This window comes from Brachycentrus maculatus, unplaced genomic scaffold (assembly GCF_059751285.1).
Source record: "Brachycentrus maculatus isolate JH-2025_06_01 unplaced genomic scaffold, ASM5975128v1 h1tg000197l, whole genome shotgun sequence".
NCBI classification, from domain to species: Eukaryota; Metazoa; Arthropoda; class Insecta; order Trichoptera; family Brachycentridae; genus Brachycentrus; species Brachycentrus maculatus.
The window spans coordinates 525,952-544,572 of record NW_028280948.1 but is presented as its reverse complement, the minus strand read 5'-3'; the positions used below and the strand labels follow the sequence as shown (position 1 = coordinate 544,572).

Below are 18,621 nucleotides of genomic sequence, written 5' to 3'. Positions count from 1 at the left end.
CGGAGGTGGACGAAGTATGTAGCATGGACATAATAGGTATGTCAAAACATTTTTTTAGCGTTGGCGTGCGGTAAAACGATTTTTCTGGGCAAGGATAAACGAAATCCGCTTGGCACAGAACTCTGGATCAATGTCAAAACTTGAATCGACTATAAATCTTCCTTCTTCCTAACTGGTGTTATTTCAATATTACAAAACGTGTTCACATTTCAATCTTGGCGTTTGGAAATCGATATCCACTCTATTACTGTGTTGAGATGTGGGATTGAATTAAAAAAACAAATTTTATAGCAGTTTGTTTAAAATAAATCATTATTTAAGTTTTTTTTGCATTCAACCATTTGAAGTTAAAAAGCCAAAATAAAAAGAACAAGAAGGGACTTTGTAAATTTACGAGCTTTTAGCTATGAGCTTATCCTTGTCGTATAGGAGAAAGTGAGCTACTAACAAAACGTAAAATGTTCAGGAGGGCCATTTTAGTCACTTTTGCTTGGCAAGAAAATAAATATCAATGCAGTTAGTCATTTTATTATACTTACAAGCTTATAATCCTTTGGGATTTTTAGGGCAATATTAAGCTAGTAATATATCAAATAGTCTGCACTTTGTCACTTTCTCCTGAATGACTACGTCAGACTACGTTATATCAATAATTTCACGCATTCGGAATTCCGAAATCAAAACAGTGAAGAACGCACATTTACGGGCGTCAAATGCTTAGATAAAGTAAGCCTACGTGGAACGGAAATCCAAAAGCACCAAAAGTATCTAAAGCCGGCTGTCAAAGTGTCGAATCCAGCTCGATTCTTCTTTTCTTGTTTGTCAATAATTTACGGGGTCGAGCATCCAAACATTTAGGTAATGAATTACATTTACCGTTTTGTGTTTAAACATATCTTGCTTCAATTGTATGCAAGATGAAACGTATATTTCGATAACTAAGTATTGACTAACTAAATCTATTTCGTCTGATAATTAATTACGCACTTTGTTTTCAGGTCGAAATGATTACGGATATGCAATTGGCGGTCTTCTCTAATGTTCTAGGAATTTCTCTGTTTTTATTGGTGGTTTTATACCACTACATAAATGCAAACTCGAACAAACAAAATTAGAGGTACTGAATATATTTCTCTTTTATTTTGTCAGTGAAAATGGTCATGATGAATCCACGCTTGATTAAACTTTTTTTAATATTTTCAAATTGTTACATTTATTATATATTCATAAGAAGTAATAAACTACAAGTGCCATTATTGCATTAGTGCATTATTAGTGCATTAGTGCAAGTGCGTAATAAGTGATTTTGTATCAAAAAGTTAAATCATCTTATTTCGACAGCGTTTTAAATAAAAGTAATAGAGTTTCAGTTATGACTGTTCTTAATTTCTACTATTTATACTTTAGGATGTTTATGGGTTGAAATAATAGAAAACAAAATATTATAAAAGCGAAAGCCAAAGAGTTCTGATAAGCGGACTTGCTATGTCAAGCTCCCAAGTACTGATGTAACACTAGTGGATGAAATTGTTACATTTTTGTAATAAATTTCTATTTAAAACGTTTTTGTACATCCAACAGCAAAAAAATGTAGCAAATAGTAATTTTATTTATTATTGTTTTTCTATTCTTTCTTGATTTGCATATTTACCCATGCCTTTATTTGTATCTTTTAGCTCGTCGTGCTCACATTTTATCAATGAAAGAAATTACAGTTATGTCTCTTTTTAAGGGGCAAATATAGTTTTGTTCTACAACATTTTGAGTGTGTCCAAATACTTCACAAATCTGGATTATCTTTAATTATAAGAGTTATTTTTCATATTATTTTTTGACATCTCATCAAATAATTTGAGTAGTGTGGTTGTAAATAATGGGTAGAATTGGCGAAATTGGTGAACACGTGTGTAAAGTGATCACTTAAACCAGCCCATGATGGTCGTCAGCATCGTAAATGCCCAGACTTCCATATTCTTCTTCATCTTTGATGAGATATAAAAAAATATTTTTGTTCTGTTTTATTCCGATTTTAAATAATTTTTCATTTATGTTAACATCCTATTTTTTTTTGACATCATTTTGCAACAACAAAAAATGTTCAATTGTTGCTTAAGTTCATGTAGCTCCAAACGCCTGATATGTTCGTACTATTTTACGACTAAACTAACAATAATACAAGAATGTTAGTTTTACTGCCAATCTATGGACTAAATGGAATTTTGTTAAATAAATTAAAATTACAAATATGTGGCGTAACCAAGAAATTGCCTTCAAAATTATATTTTTTAATAGTGACACAAGAAAGTACTACTCAGGGATGAAGTGTCACACATAATTTCTTATGAAACATAAGGATGTGTAACTTAAAAGTTTTGACAGCTGCCATTTTGTCCCATAAAATGGTGGTAAATGTTTTATCCATTTGTTATAAATTTGTCATTGTTTCCTTTATTTTACAGATAGGGGAGTTCCAGGAGTCACAATGCATTATGCAACACCATAAAATAAGTTACTTATATAAATAATAATATAAATATAACTTCTTAAATAAATGTTTATGATTTGATAAGGGAATGTTGTTTTTATTTTTGGAAATCTAAAATCAGTGATGTGCTGCTCAAATTTAAGCAAATGGCTCGCACCTTAGTGAACACTAGAGATGCACTGAATATTTAGCAATTATTATTTGGCATATTCGACATATTCCGCCTCCGTAGTGGTCAGCACGCTCGGCTACCGTTCTGAAGGTCCCGGGTTCGAATCTCAGGGGGGGTAAAATAAATAAATGTGATTTTTTCACTATAATATTTATTCAATATTACCCTTGACTGGAACCTGAAGCGGAGGGCTGATCACCTTTCCTTCATGTGTTAACTATCAAGAAAGCCCTATGTTTATATGATGCTGTGCCCTATGCACCATTGGGGTTCGTATAAGGGTTTGAAGAAGAAGAAGAATACACACTTTGTATATTGAACGATTTAAATGAGTGAACGGTCTCACAGATGACGAAAATGGGCAATATAAATATAAGTGATTTTTTCACTGTAATATTTATTCAATATTACCCTGGACTGGTACCTGAAGCGGAGGGCTGATCACCTTTCCTTCATGTGTTAACAATCAAGATAACACTGCGTTTATATGACATATTGCCCTATGCCCCATTGGGGTGCAGATAAGGGTTTTATTTTATATTCCACATAGTTTTATGTGTTGTATTCGGCATAATATTCAGTTGAAATACCAAATAGCGAATGTATTCTACACTATTCCCGTGTGTGTCACTCACATACCTATACACTTATATGTAGATAGATATATGCAATCAAAATAGTAAAGTTTTTACTTTATACATAAAAAATGAAGTAATTATTTATTGTAGTTATGTAAAAATTCCATCTCGGAAATAGTAGAGTAAATAAAGACCGTATTTTAACAACCACCTCTCTGAGCCCAAATCACTGTTTAAAATATGTGTCTAGAATTTTTACAAATTAAACATAAACATAAAAATGCTGACAAGCTGAAAACACCACTTATATTTATCATGTGTGTGTATATGGTTACAAACTGATGTGGTTGGTCCGCCTCTTTAGTGTTATGTTTAGAAAGCTCAGCTGTTGTACTGCAGGTCCCGGGTTCAATTCCTAGGGGAGGATCAAATAAATAAAAGTGACATACTTAAAATGTAACTTTGTTTTAAAAGCACTATAAATTTATAGTGATTTTAAAACAAAGTTACATTTTAATTATAAAATGGAAAATCAGAAAGTTAATGCTTCAAATATAAATTATAAATAAAAGTGATTTTTTCATTCTAATATTTATTCAATATTACCCTAGACCTGAAGTGGAGGGCTGATCACCTTTCCTTCATATGTTAATGATAAAGATAACACTTTGTTTATATGATGCAGTGCCCTATGCACTATCGGGTGCGGATAAGTTTTTGAACGAATGAAAATCAAATAGCTGCAAAGCATATTTTTAGCACTATGTAGCTATATCAGTTGCCTCTGTAACCAGAAATGCTACATGGGAAGCTTTGAATAAAAACTAATGATCCTGATCTGGAATAAAATAATTGTGTAATTATATTAAAATATAAGATCTTTATGTATACTTAGATTTAATAACTTTTTAAAAATTTCCAATACTTGTGCATTAAATTGCCCACGAATATAATGGTGAGGTTAGTATTTATGAATTTCATGTTTAAGAATTTGCATTTAAGACCTGCTACCTTGGTGGTTAGCAACTGCCAATCGTTTCCTCTGTCGGCTCGAGTCCTTTTATATGACAACATGGAATTTATCTATGTTGGAATCAGCTTTTTCATTGCCTTTTCTGTACCTGATCTTCCTGACAATTTTATTATAAATAGCAACTAAATTAATAACGTTAATGACACAATCATGATCATACGTTTTGAGTAACATGGCATTTTTTGTTCGTAAAGTTATTTCCTTTTAATTTCCGCTTGATTTTTACCAACGCTTTTAATATATGTAGAAAACTTATTTGTCGGGCTTTTTTTTTTACAAAATGTCAGTGCTATGGTATCCTGAAGTGACGCCAATATAGTAATTTACGAAAACACAAAAATTATGAAAATGTGTTCTCATTACTACAAATTAAGGTTATGCTTTTACTGTGTAATTTCGAAAAAATAATTAAAATACTTGAAATAATTTGCTCGAAATGAAATGTACTCTGGTACTAAATACGACATATAATTTCTTTTTTGATCTCTTCATAGATGTCGCTGTTTATTATAAATTCAAATTGACATTGTGTCATCAATTGCGCATGCTCCGATCTAATTTGAGAGCGGTTGTCACGGCTGTCATTTTGCGTTAAATATCTTGCAACCGTCAATTTATAAAAAAAGCGATCTGTGTGTCGCTATATTTACATCTGTTTTGTTTCGTATTTGTCGAAAAATCAATCCTTTAAAGGTGTCGTTCGATTCTGCTGTGTACATCGGCGTGAAGTTGTTTGTTTTGAGTTTTGACAGTTCCCGGTAATCGCGTCACGTTTGTCAGTTGAAGCTCGTTGTGTCACTTTTGTTTTTGTTGTCAAATTTTCAAAACAATTCTTCAGAGATTGTTCCAAACTGTTTAGTTTTTTTGAAAAAAGCTGTGCTATTTCCTGTAAATCTTATAGCGTCCTGTTTGGTTACGAACATAATTGTATTCAACCGTCAACACAATATTTGCGCAAGTGGAATTGTTCGAAGGAGCCAATTATGATGAAGATCAAACTACGTGAGTAATTTAATTGTTTACATTTTCCCTTCAAATCGTTTTAGGTAATTTTATGACAAGAATTGCTTAATGTTGGTTCATCTTTTTATTGACGTTTTGTATGTCACCGTGACGTTTGCCTACGCCATACCGTTGCAAATGATTGCCGCCATTTTGCGTGTTGTGTTTACAGTTCGGATCATTTTGATGCTTGCGTTTTCATGAAAAGTTTTGATATGATGGTGGGATATTGGGATTTATAACTTATAACTACGTAATCTTATAATTTATGTTACAATTTTGTTGTATTTTAATTGATTGATTAATATTTTTTTAATATAATATACATAGTTCCAATAAGAATGTTTGTGAGCTTAATCAATGATTGATCAAACATGAATTTGATCGGCATGGAAACATAGTGTTTGACATTATTGTTGCGATTTTATTTTAAATATTAAGTAAATATTATATTCTCTTTCAATAGGAAATTATAATTTTAAGTACATTATACTTAATATATATTTTATCCAGTTTTTTTTCTAAATTTCTCAACCAAAAGAATTTATGAAGATTATTTTAAATGCTCCTGTATTTTTTTTAGTTTCTTGTAATAATATTACATTCGTTAAATCTTCAATAAACAAATTCCTTATTGGAAAAACGCATTATAATTAGAATGTAGATATTATTTGTATTTCTTAAAAATGCATACCCTCCACTTCGGTACCTATCATAAACAAGAAGTAAGTAACCAAATATGGAAAAGCATTCCTAATGTGGAATAGTAAGCCTTAGGAAAGCACTGTAGTAAGAGTCGAACAGTCAACCCTTGCATGAGCAATCTCCTTTATACACCCCGACATGGAGCTGTAACTAGGGCTTTTAAACCGGTAAAAACCAACACGTTTTTCGGTATGAAAAAAAGAGAACCTTTTTTATTTGGTTAACCGAATTTATGTAATCAATTTTAAAAATAATTCAAGAATGCTAACTTTTTCACAAAAAATATGAATAACACAAAATTGATTGATAAATTCTCAAGCGTATGATCGCCGTTTCTAAAGGGTGAAATTTGGCAATTGAATTTCTCTGTACACATAAGTAAGTGCGTGTTTGTTCTTATAACTATGACAACTAACCTACTACACATATCTAGAAAGTTCCCCTTTTGAAAAATTCTATTTTTTACCTCTAACCAATGGTGCATAGGACACTCAGTTTTATCTTTAACCCTGATTACATGAAGGGAAGGCAATCAGTCCTTGGCTTTAGGTACCAATCCAGAGTAACAGTTAATAAACGTGTTAAAATTGTAAACTGTAAATCCAATTTTTTATTATTTCAAAATTAATGTCTGTATAGGTAGCACGTGGTTTATGAGATATAGGTATCTTAATTTTTTTTTTAAATCCCCTCCCAATTACAATAAATTTAATATTAAAACATACGAAATACCTTAATTTTCCAAGGACGGTTAAAATCGGTTAGCCTGTTTTTGATCTGATAAAAAAACAAAAACCTGTTTTTTTCGATAGTAGCCTATGCTGTGACTTGTCAACTAGGCGAACGTTAGAAAAATGGTTTAATGCTTTATTTAACTTTTGCTCGGAAAGTCTCAGGTGAATTTTCTTATGTTTCATGTTTCATCTAATTAGAGGGATTTAAAAAAAAAGAATTCAAAACTAATTTTCGATCGTATACTCCTTTTAACGTACTTACAATATACACTTGGGTCTCTTTTTATGCGATAGATACTTTCCACGGGGAGTCGCATAAAAAAAGACTTGAAGTACTTAAAAACGGGGGGATGGTTTCCATTATTTTTAAAAACCGCATAACTTCAAATCAAAATGATAGAATGTACCACAAATCGCATACAAAATCATAAAAACAAAAACAGAAGAGCCTATTCCTTAATTAAATTTACCCACATATAGGAAATCGTTTTTGAGGTAAATCTTCAATCCAAATTACAAGTGCTTTTTCTGTGTTTTTTTCCAATAAAGCATCTCTTGAATATGATGTAAGATTTGAGCTTAACTTTGTGCCAGTGACACAATCACACTTTAACGGTTGTAACCTGCACTAGTCTAAATTTTAGACTTTTTTTATGCGAATTCGCATAAAAAATGAAACTTGAACTACATACGAAAATAAGGGATAGGTTCCATTACATTTAAAAATCGACATGTGACTTCTCCGGTAATCGTCGGTGATTGAGTTCTGTATTTGCGTTGTATCCCCTTAAATCTGAAAATATTGATTTTGTTTTACTTCAAATACCTTTTGAAAATAGAACATGAATATAAATGCAACGTACAGCATTGTATGTAAATAGGTTTTCCAAACTGTATGCAGCTACTTACTCTCATTGATGGTAATGTATCGCGAAACGAAATAAATAAATAAAGAAAGAAAAAAGCTAGCTCGGCCACCACACACAAAAGGACCGCGCTTTCGAATTTCCTAGTCATCAATCCATCAAGGCGCACACCGCCGCTCCGGCATTCTATGGCTGCATTTAAGATGGAAGCATTGTCAAACTAGCGTTCGCAAATTTCAATTATTTTCATGTGAAATAAGGCTTTTTCGCCTGCAAAAGGTATCTGTTTTAACGTAGGTACCTACTCTTGCAGTACAAAACACATAACATTATTAAACTTTATGGAGTACTGGGGCAATTTTAAAACCCCAAAACACGCTAGCTCGCATCTACTACGTTGAGAAAGTTGGGGCTTGTGCGCCCGCGTACCTTGCCGCCATCATGGAGTACCTAGCTGCCAAGGTGTTGGAAATGCCTATCAATGCCTCCAGTGACAACAAGAAGACCAGCATTACCTCCGCCATCTGCAGTTGAATATCCACAATTACGGGACCTTAACAAGCTGTTCCCCGGCATTACCATTACACAGTGAGGCGTCCTGTCCAACATCTTGGCCATGCTCCAGCCCAAGAAGACCGAGAAGAAAGCGCAACAATACGGCGGCTCCACTTTCCTGCCTTCAGACTCAGCCGATTGAAGACGTTTTTCAATAACATTTTTTTTTAAATTTCCTCTTATTATCATTTTCATATCACAATCCATACCTGTATAAGCGCCCTTGAGGTACTTTTTTTTACGAAAATGGCGCTATATAAACCATCCAAGATTATTATTCTTATTACTCTATATTTGAAAGTGGTACAATTAAATGTATCGTTTGACGTCGTCCAGTGACTTTTTAATATCGACTCCGCACACGGAAGGATGTGTGTGATTCGTGATATCCTAATTCGCACTGTAATTAGAGACTGACAGCAATATATATTTCAACATGAAGATCATTGTACAGCGTCACATTTTGTTTTGAAAGAAAAAAATACATAGTTTCTGATATACAAATTGATATCCAGGTGTTGCTTTGAAAAAGTGTCGATGGTATTTAACGTTTCAGAAGATGAATATTTTTTTTAAAGAGAAATATTGCGTTTTTATTATTGACACGAATATTTCAATTTCATACTATTTCTGTGAGCCTAAGCGGCTCATTATTAGAAATAGGGATCAAATTGTGGTAGAGTGGGTTCGAACCGAGAAATTCAGACATAAGAGTCCGCGACACCAACCACGGGACCACAACCCGACGAAATAAGAACGTTACAAAAATGAGACTTGTTTTATTTTTGACACATACCTACTTAACATAGCGATAAGTAGATAGCTATTACCTACCTGCCTTATGCGTGTTTTAATTTAGGTTTTGAGAAATTCTGGATTTATTTTATCACTACTGATAGGTACCTACTACTTAAGTTCCTAACCTTGTTTAAAAATCCCGTGGTGTCGTTTTCAGCGCTTGTCAGCGAATGAGCTTTCATCTTGATCCTTATTAAAGAATCGCGTAGTGTCGTTTTCAGCGCTTGCCAGCGAACGAGCTTTCATCTTGATTAGATACATCCGGATCATATTGGTTCCGTTTGCCTGTATTATTAACATTTTCGAGATTACAGAAAACGCATGGAGTTTTTGTTCCCCAATGAATAAAATTGTTACTCTATGCGCAGCTAACAAAGAGTCCTCCAGGATTCCATAACCGCTGCGGGTGGATGGTGGGTTTAGGAAAAAATATATAGGAAACGAAGCGGGTTTTACCGATGGTACCTCGTATATCCAAAACTTTTTTAATGTTATCCGACTAGCCCAAAATCCTGGGAGATTTTCTTATTATATTATATTCTGGGAATCTTTTTATATTACTACACTAGAGTATTCTTTTTGAGATAATGTTTGGAATTTAACGGAGGTGAAGTTGTTCTAACTTTTATCTTTTGGTGCATATCCTTTATGGGACGTCTGCGATAATGAGATAATATAGCGGGCATAAAGAACGTGTTCATGGCCACCCAAAACAGTTTCACTGATTTACCGCTGGCTATCGCAAATTCTTTTCAAATTGGTGGAAAATGCATTATGGCAACGGCTGTTCTTCTTCTTTTTAATGGCTTTTCACCCATTTTGGGTGTTATAGCCAAACAACGGCTGTTCTGACTACTCCACTTCCACGCATTTCTATTACGACGACCCTGTATTATTTCCTTTTCTAGTCTCATTGATTACCTCTTCATCCTAATTACTCACCACTTTTATTTTCTTTTCATACTTTGATTCCTTGCGGATGTGGAGTGTCGATGTGGTCCTTTCTGTTATATTATATTATACCTTTTAATGATTTTTGTTCGTACTTAGCTATAAGTGTAGTATTTTAATCCTTCAATTATCATTTCGCTTGATGGAAACATTCAGAAAGGAAAATTTTCCTTCTAATTTGACTAGCACGCTTTTTGCACTGCGGTTTCTGTAGCTTACCTCATTTACTTATAAATAATTGTCTGTTAGATTATGTGCAATCGTTCTAATCTTTGAAGATGTTTTAAAAAGCAATAACTCGTGAAGCCTCTATTTTAGAAGTATGTCTTTGTTAAAAAGGGGAAAATGGATGATGGTTTCTTATTCCTGGCATTTTGACACGAGTTTGTAGAGTGACACCAAGATGGACCAAAATAATCTTGAACTGAGTGATCCGGTCGCTCCGAGTCTATTACTGAAGAGTCGGAAAAGGCCCGTGGGTGTTACTAATAGGGTAATAGGCCATATTTATTTGAAAAAAAATAAGGTAATCAATCAATTATCGGGCATCTTGTTATCGTGGTGCTTTGCCGTACGAATCATTCTTCTGAGCCAAATTGTGATCCCGTTTGTTAGTGTCGCGAGCTCCTTACTGAGTCAGAGGATTTAACTTTGACCTCACCCTGCCATTACATGATTCCTATTTTCATTGAATTGTAATGTTTGTCAAAAAAACTCAAATACTATCATATTATACTAATTCTTGCTGTCTTTTTATGTTTAACGATCAATTTATATTTTCATACATACAACATACCATGTCGGGCGCAATCGAATTCAGAACCTCATTCTCGCCAGAGAAAATTTTATTTCGTTAATTGATTCTAAAATTATTGTAAAATCTATCCATTTTTAATTTAAGTTTCACTTAGTTTAAGTACCACTATTTCTTAAAATGTATTGTGACACGCGTTTCGATGCATTCCATATCATTTTCACTTTATTATCACTGCATTACGAAGAAAGGATCATATAGCTAGAATCCTAATATCTGAAGTTATCAATTGTGTATTACAATTGAACATTTTTCTTTGGAACTGATATTAAATTCGTTTCATATTCTTTCGTAACATAATTCTTTTCATTTTCAATAGTCCGTATAAACATGAGATAATATATAGATAAAAATGATCTTAAGTAATCTTCTCTTGTATCTAGACGTCATCGTTATCAGTTTTCATTTTATTTTAAGTACAACTTGTGTTATGTTTGTGGAATGCTAACGCTCAAAAGCTTTCACACTGGTGACTGTTGTATCAAGTATCAAATATATTCGGCACGCACCATCCGACTGCAGACCCCGGTGTAGTAATGTCTCCTAGTCTATTGTTAGTAGTGTCTCGGTACTTCTCCACTATCTTGACAATGTATCCCCTACACTTCACACTCTTGCATTATTCTTTCCCACATTTCGTGCGACCGCTCACCATTTGTACTCGCGTATTCTGGCTTGTGATGCGCTTAATTAGTATTAATTCCTATTTTAATTCTAGTAATCTGTATAAACAAGCCGCTCCGTACACCAAAAGTTACTCACCACACATTTTTACTAACGATGATTGCCTTTTAATTTTCAATCTTCTTTAATTTAAATATTACGGCATTTTGTTTGTTATAAAATCTAAAGCCAATAAATTACTCGAAGTATTCTCTTCTTCGACAGCAAGTATATGGTAGAGTGAACATCACGTCGATCCAATGATTATTTATCATAGGGGTCAAATGGTCGATGGGTAACTGTAAATTAATATAATTTTCTATGATATAAATATTTGTGGTTCTGGAAAGTAACGAAGACTAACAATCATGTGCAAGTAAGCCTATTGTGGTGATAAGTATAAACATACGAGTAGATTGATCGTTAGAATGCTGAGAATCGATATATCGTCTCTCGTATACTTTGACAAAAACGCGGACATCGATATACCGACGATGACTCCAGTGAAGCGTGCACGTTTCTAAAGTTTCAATGATATTCACAAACTTAACTATTTTTTAGTGAGAAATATAAATAATTTTTCTGTGAAAACCTATTTTTTTCGTCTTAACCATGTCCACTGTCTTCAGCAATTTTGGCATACGTATAAGAAAAAATCTTAACACTAAAACGGTTAATGTGGTGACTCATTCAGCTTACCAAACGTCTTCCGAAGATTCTATACATTACGTGAATTCATAAACCTAGAAGATCCTCTCCGTAGCAACTATTAAATAACTAAATAATCTCAAATTTGACTTGGAAAACACCAAAAAGCTGTGCAAGGAACACAGACTTGCTTTCATTCACAAATATGGTGAATAGTAAACCTGCATCATACACCAAAAAGTGACCATAAAGCATCCTACACCAAAGAGGAAAAGATAAACAAATATACGTATCGAAGTATGCACTATGATCGATTGAAACAAATATTTCTTCTTATTTTTACACTTTTTGTTTGTACCCACGTCTTGGCTGGGCAAAAAAGCTTATCGTTCATGCAGCATGATATATTTATATATACAGTATAATGTTTTGGGGTATACACGATGTAACGTATAATATGAGGGTATAGTGCACAACACCTATACCATCACGAACCAGGGGTTAAAATGTGCGGTAATATTTATGAATTATGTGAGATTTCCTCAAGTTTTGTCACACCACGCCGTCTGAACATCTATTAGCATTCCAGTCAGTCCTCGGTCGTGGCTTGAATATTTATTTACCTCACCCCTAGTTCGCGAACCGCAAAAACAGTTTCTCCCTCCTTAACTTGTAAAAAAAGGGAGAAATCGTTAAACATATAATTATTAACGCAGATACGAGTATACACGTAATAATTGTCCATGAAAATCTTAAACGGAAATCATATACGCTATCTAAGATTATGTATTGTATTTTTAAATATTGTTAGTGACCGCCGTATGTACAAATTTAATACAATGATAAATATAATTTACTTTCAATATATTTCGCCACATCTTAGACGCCAAACATGACTTATCAATATTTATATTATGATATGTGTGACATCTTAATCTCATCAAAAATAATACAAGTATATCTTTATATTCTGTATAGTAAGCTAAAATAAATTTAAAACATATTTATGAGGCGAATGTAAGTGGAAAAAAGAGCAGAGGAAGACCGAGAAAAACATGGCACGATCAGGTATGCCAAATACTTGAAAGTGGAGTAGGAGTTAGGAGATGTAACAATCGGCGGGCATGTATGAGGAGATGCATGAACGTGGAAGAGACGAAGAATGTTTGCAAAGACAGAATGGTGTGGCGTTCTATTCTCTCTGCCTACCCCTGCGGGGAAGCGGCGTGATGGTTAGTTAATTAGTTAGTTTTTAAGTTAAAATAAATATGAATGACATATATCCCGAATTCTTTATATATAAAAGGTCATACAAAAAGTATCTGCGGTTTTTTGCCACTAGATGATGTTGATGCCTATATATCAGGCAACACTCACACGATTCTTTAAATTGAACATGTGGCTAAAAGGAGATATTTTAGGCTAAGTTTTTGGAACAATTGTTTTCCTATTCGTTACTTTTGTAAAAAGTTATATTTATTTGAAAATAAATTACATATCTGAAAAAATACGCTATGTGATGCTTTTTTACTATAAAAAAGGTAAAAAAGTTGCAAAAATTGCCGAAAATTTTGTGAAGTGAACGGTGAAAATGCTTTGAGTAAACGAAGGACCCAGGAGTTGTTTGCATGTTTGAAAAATTACTCAGTAAATACCACTATTTCTTATAATCTACTGTGATATTTGAAAATGACGCGGAATGTATCGAAACACGTTTCACAGTAGATTTTAAGAAATAGTAGTATTTACTAAGTAATTTTTTTCAATTTAAAACGGATAGGTTTTACCATAAAATGACTTCCGAATCAATTAATGAAATGAGAGAAATAAAACTCATTAAGTGGTATTATACAATATTCGCCATATTTGTACTTCTCGCATCACTAGCCAATTGATGTGATTTTTTTGCTATACATATTTCACTATGCTCTTTAATATGTCCTCGCTCGTGCATCCCTTCCCTGCACATAGTAGTCTCTGTAGATGCATATAGCTCTCAGACGTACTGCACACTACCCAGTACATACTTGGGCAGGCCGGACTGACTTGGGCAGATGCTGAAGGGGTGTCTAACGAGTAAAGTTACCAAATCCATTATCATTAATGTTTCCACGGCGCTCTCCCAACTCTTGTTAATGTTTCTACAATTTTAACCCTTTGCACTCGAAAGTTTTATTGTTATTTTTATTTTTTAGTATGTGCATACTGCCAACTTAATCGAATTCTGAGACTAATTTCGCGAGCGAATAATCGCGAACGAACGTTCGCGTGTCGTGATAAAAAAATCCTGTATAATACTCGTTTTTTAATGTTTTACCCTGATATTGTTTCATACGACAAGAATGCATTGACAGACAAAAATCTCGGGAAGTACTTCTTGTAAACTGTTCTAAATATTTTTTTTCCATAAAATAAGTTTAAAAAAATGTACATTAAAACGAAATTGAATTTTTGTCTTAAAACCTCGTTTTCGTATTGAAAAAATAAGTTTTTCTTCTTAATAAATATATAAAGAAAAGAGTTGTTGAAAGGTTATGATATAAAAAATATTTTTTCCATGGATATTTTACAAAACAAAGAAAAGAAAAATTTTACTTTTAAAAAGGGCGTGAAATGACGTGCGACTCCTAGCGTTGCCGAGTGCTCAATGGGATCTGTGATTGCGAGTATGGCCTTATTACTATTTAATTGTACTTATATGATTCTGGTGAAATTGTATTGATTAGTAAAAAATCAATCAATTGAAAAAATTGAGTATTAATACTTTATTTTATTGACGCCATAGCGGCGGCACTCGAGTAGTACGGCAAACCATGCTTGCCGCCTTTATGGCGGCATTTCAGTACTAAGGGTTAACTTTTGATTTTTATTTGACGTTACTCATCCATTCAGTGCCATATAAACCAAGCTAAGATAATAAATAATAAGGATTGCCCACCATTTATTTTATAGATTATAGTGAAACTGATTATCATTACATTCTTTAATAAGAAATTCTGTATAAAAAGGAATATAAAATAAAATATTGGACCGTCAATATTAAATGGCTAAAAGTTGTGGAACTTGTTTTCGACTTGAGCTTTTTTATATTATGTATGATTTTTTATACGTCTGGGGCACCATTATTTCAATATATTCAGTCTTTTTTCAAATGTTTTTGTTTATTCCTACGAGTGGTTCATAAATTATTTTGACGCATATAATGTCAATAATTTAGTTTTATGTATAAAGATGTACATAATGAATAAAATGTGCTTGGCTGTGATCCAATTATGTAAACAGTTACTTCGTACTTACATTGTAGAATCAGTATGCCAAATCACTTAACGCACGATGAATAAACCAAATGATTCTGATCTTGTACATATCTGTACCCTTTTAGACAGTGCTATGTAGTAGGAAGTAGAGATTATAATCATACTTAATTTTTTCAACCCCAAAGATCTGGAAATATCCCGGTGGAGATTTACGTACTAAAATTCATATAAATCGAATTGCGAACAATTTTTTTTATAATAAAATGTATATCACTTTACTACTTGAATTGACAGATATGGTATTCCGATGTTTGCCCGATCTTGAATGCTAGGAGTATTATTGTCGCTTTCGTGGTGTAAATAACTTGGAACTTTACTTCTGATTTTTTTCTAGTGACTACTTAAGTATTTTGTTTTGTTAAAGTAGGTATTCTATTTATTTATTTACATACATAAGTAACATATATATAATATTCCCGATGAGTAAGTTCCATTACTCATTTTGGGATATGGGATTAAGGTTAACAAGACTGAAAAACAGATAAGAAAGTAATTAACAAGAAAACACAGGGCAAAATGTAAAATATAATAAAAGGTACAGAAAATAGGCATATAAAAAAACATAAGGTGAGAAGAATGTTCAAAGGAAAAAAAAGAGAAAATATAACTAACCATTAACACAAATATCTTTCCGTAAAGTATTTTTTCGATTCATTCATTCTGGATACCTGACTGGGTTCTATTTTATATATGAAACCAGTTATCGATCCGTACTGTCGGGAATTGATATTATTATTTTTTTGGAAATCCTACAGAACATTAACGAGGTATTTGTACCATTCCATTTACAAAATTTCACTTTGTAATTTAATAAAAATACCTGGAAGGGGACGGGAGGGAGTAAAAGGGGAAATGATAAAGATCTAAGATCAAGTTAAATACAAATTTTGTGAAAATAGGGACACACTACGAAATGAATATCGAATTACTATGTAAGCTATCTCAGTGCTGACAATGTCGAGGAGAACATATCAAAATTTCCATATTTATCGTATACCAATTTTTATGAACGATAAATTTAGGAACCGAAATAAGAATAATTAAAATTAGGATAATTATCGAAAGCAAAAAAGTTATCGAATATTTGTTTATTACCGAATAGAGGTTGTTGTTGAAACTTAACACCAACCGGTGTGTAAATGTGTTCGCGCGGGGAAAATATTCGAGTCGCTGTCTCATTTTAGGCTACAGAAATTGATAAAGTAATCCACATTTTTCGTGTACAACACTTAGGTTAAAGCGTGGGGCGATCAATTACGTGCAAATTTTCCCGCTAACAGAAAAACGGACAGCGAAACATTGTTTACCGAGGATGATTTTATTTGGAAAGAGAGGGCATCACTGACAAGCCGGGGGGACAGTGAGCGTTTTATCTCGCGGTATAGTCGGCTGGACTTGTTTGGCACTCTGCCTACAGTCGCAAGTCGCAACGGAGCGTCGGACTCCGGACGCCGAAATAGAACGTCGAGTTCGGCATAATGTTCAATGCTAAGGAAATAAAAAAGAGATATCGAAAACAACCCCTCGAGCGCGGGGACGATTATCACGCGTAGCGCAATGATTTACTGCGTCTTCTGGTACGGTAGTATCGGGTGCGTAACGAGAATGAGCACAAATTTTATATCATGAAAATCGTATAAATCACGGAATAACATTTTTTTTTAAATTTTTATTCATTAAATATATTTACATTTTTATTTATAACATAATACATTTGAATCATTTATACATATGGAGAACCCTTATATTTCGATTCGCTGTGCCTCTCCATAAAAGAGACTGTGCTCTTGTGCTATTTCATTAATTTAAACTTCATTTATATAAAAGAAATAACTATATAAATTGGTAGGCTTATTGCTATAAATCGATATCTTCCAACCAACCAAAAACAGACTAGTGATATTGGTCAAAACGTTTGATACCATAAATAGCTATTTTATAATCAGAGGGTAGATAGTATTTGAATTTAAAAAAAAAAGATAATTCACAAATTGATGATAATAAGGAGCACATAGGAAAAAGGGAGTTTTGGGAAGGAGGTTGAGGGAAAAATTAAGGGAGGAAGTTAGATAGACAGTTAGAATTCTAATAATATATAGTAATTTCTTAAAAGTGATTACTATACAGTCCAAATGACGTGTATATTACAAATCAAATCAATTTATGTAATAATTAACATATAGATACATGTCAAACGTATATTACGGCGTATACATCAAAAACATAAATTACAATGTAAGTAAAAAGACTCTAGTTAAACTCTAGAAGAATCCCACTTTGGAATACCCCCTCAGACACATGGAACAGATTAATATCTGTCGTGATATTGTTCAGCATAGCGGTAGCCCTTCCTACAGGCATAATCAACGGTCCTGTACATAGGAATTTGAAACAATCTATGCCGACGCTGTCTTAGGCAACTATCGGAAACATACAGACCAGTGCTCCACACAATTTCTTCGATGGTTACGCGCGACAATTGGTAAAAATGCGTAATCAAATACAAAATAATTATGTAATTTTGTGATAATATAAGCAATAAACGCAATAAAATCTTCAGTGCGATTCTCTTAATAATGTTATTTTTTCATTTACAAATATACGAACGTAAGAGTTGACGAATAGAAAAGCGAAAGTGTTTTTCTATGCACATGTACATAGTGGTGGCACTTCATACTTTTCGTGTTTTCACACGTCCAATGTTGAAGTGTTATAAAATATGAAATAAAGCATGCTTCTTACCGTATGTTTTTATATGACTACTTACTGTACCTTTTATTGCTTTATATTTTACATTTTGCTCTGTGTTTTCTTGTTTGTTACTTTCTTATCTGTATTTTAGTCTTGTTAACCTTAATCCCATGTCCCAAAATGAGTAATGAAAATTACTCTTCGGGAACATTATATATGCGACTTATGAATGTAATATGTTTAAATGTAAAAATAAATAAAAATGGCGTACTCTGGTTATATCTGGTTAAAAGTGCCATTAAATATTTTGTATATTGCATTGATAACATTGTGGTATGGATGGTAATGAGAGTGTTCCATTAAATATTAATTATAATCATAAATCGCTATCTAAGCTACAGTATGTAGCCGCTCCAGTGCTTTGGCGTTCTTCCTCTGCTCCTTTTCTCTTCACGTTCCAACTATCAGAAGGCTCTTCAGATTAGAGTCTTGATGCGACAGACAGCATATCTGAAATGTTTTAATTGAATTGAATTGTAAATTCGATAAGAACAAATGGTGGACAGTCTTCAGAAATTTGATGTCCATCTGTTCCAGAATTTCTGTTCG

At 33.1% G+C, this 18,621-nt stretch overlaps 2 protein-coding genes across 2 annotated transcripts in view; both read left to right on the top strand.

Annotated features, from left to right (window-relative positions):
* Positions 1-720: 720 nt before the first annotated feature.
* LOC148307554 (dolichyl-diphosphooligosaccharide--protein glycosyltransferase subunit 4) lies at positions 721-2,574 on the top strand. The gene is made up of 3 exons (XM_088263233.1): positions 721-858; positions 999-1,117; positions 2,460-2,574. The coding sequence occupies exon 2, from the start codon at positions 1,005-1,007 to the stop codon at positions 1,113-1,115; it is 111 nt and encodes a 36-aa protein (XP_088119359.1). The 5' UTR covers positions 721-858; positions 999-1,004; the 3' UTR covers positions 1,116-1,117; positions 2,460-2,574.
* A 2,260-nt stretch (positions 2,575-4,834) lies between these two features.
* LOC148307553 (uncharacterized) overlaps positions 4,835-18,621 on the top strand; it is a 111,163-nt gene continuing 97,376 nt past the window's right edge. The window contains exon 1 of the mRNA XM_088263268.1: positions 4,835-5,270. Within this exon, the coding sequence (XP_088119394.1) occupies positions 5,252-5,270 (19 nt within the window). The 5' untranslated portion in view covers positions 4,835-5,251. The remainder of the gene's footprint in view (positions 5,271-18,621) is intronic.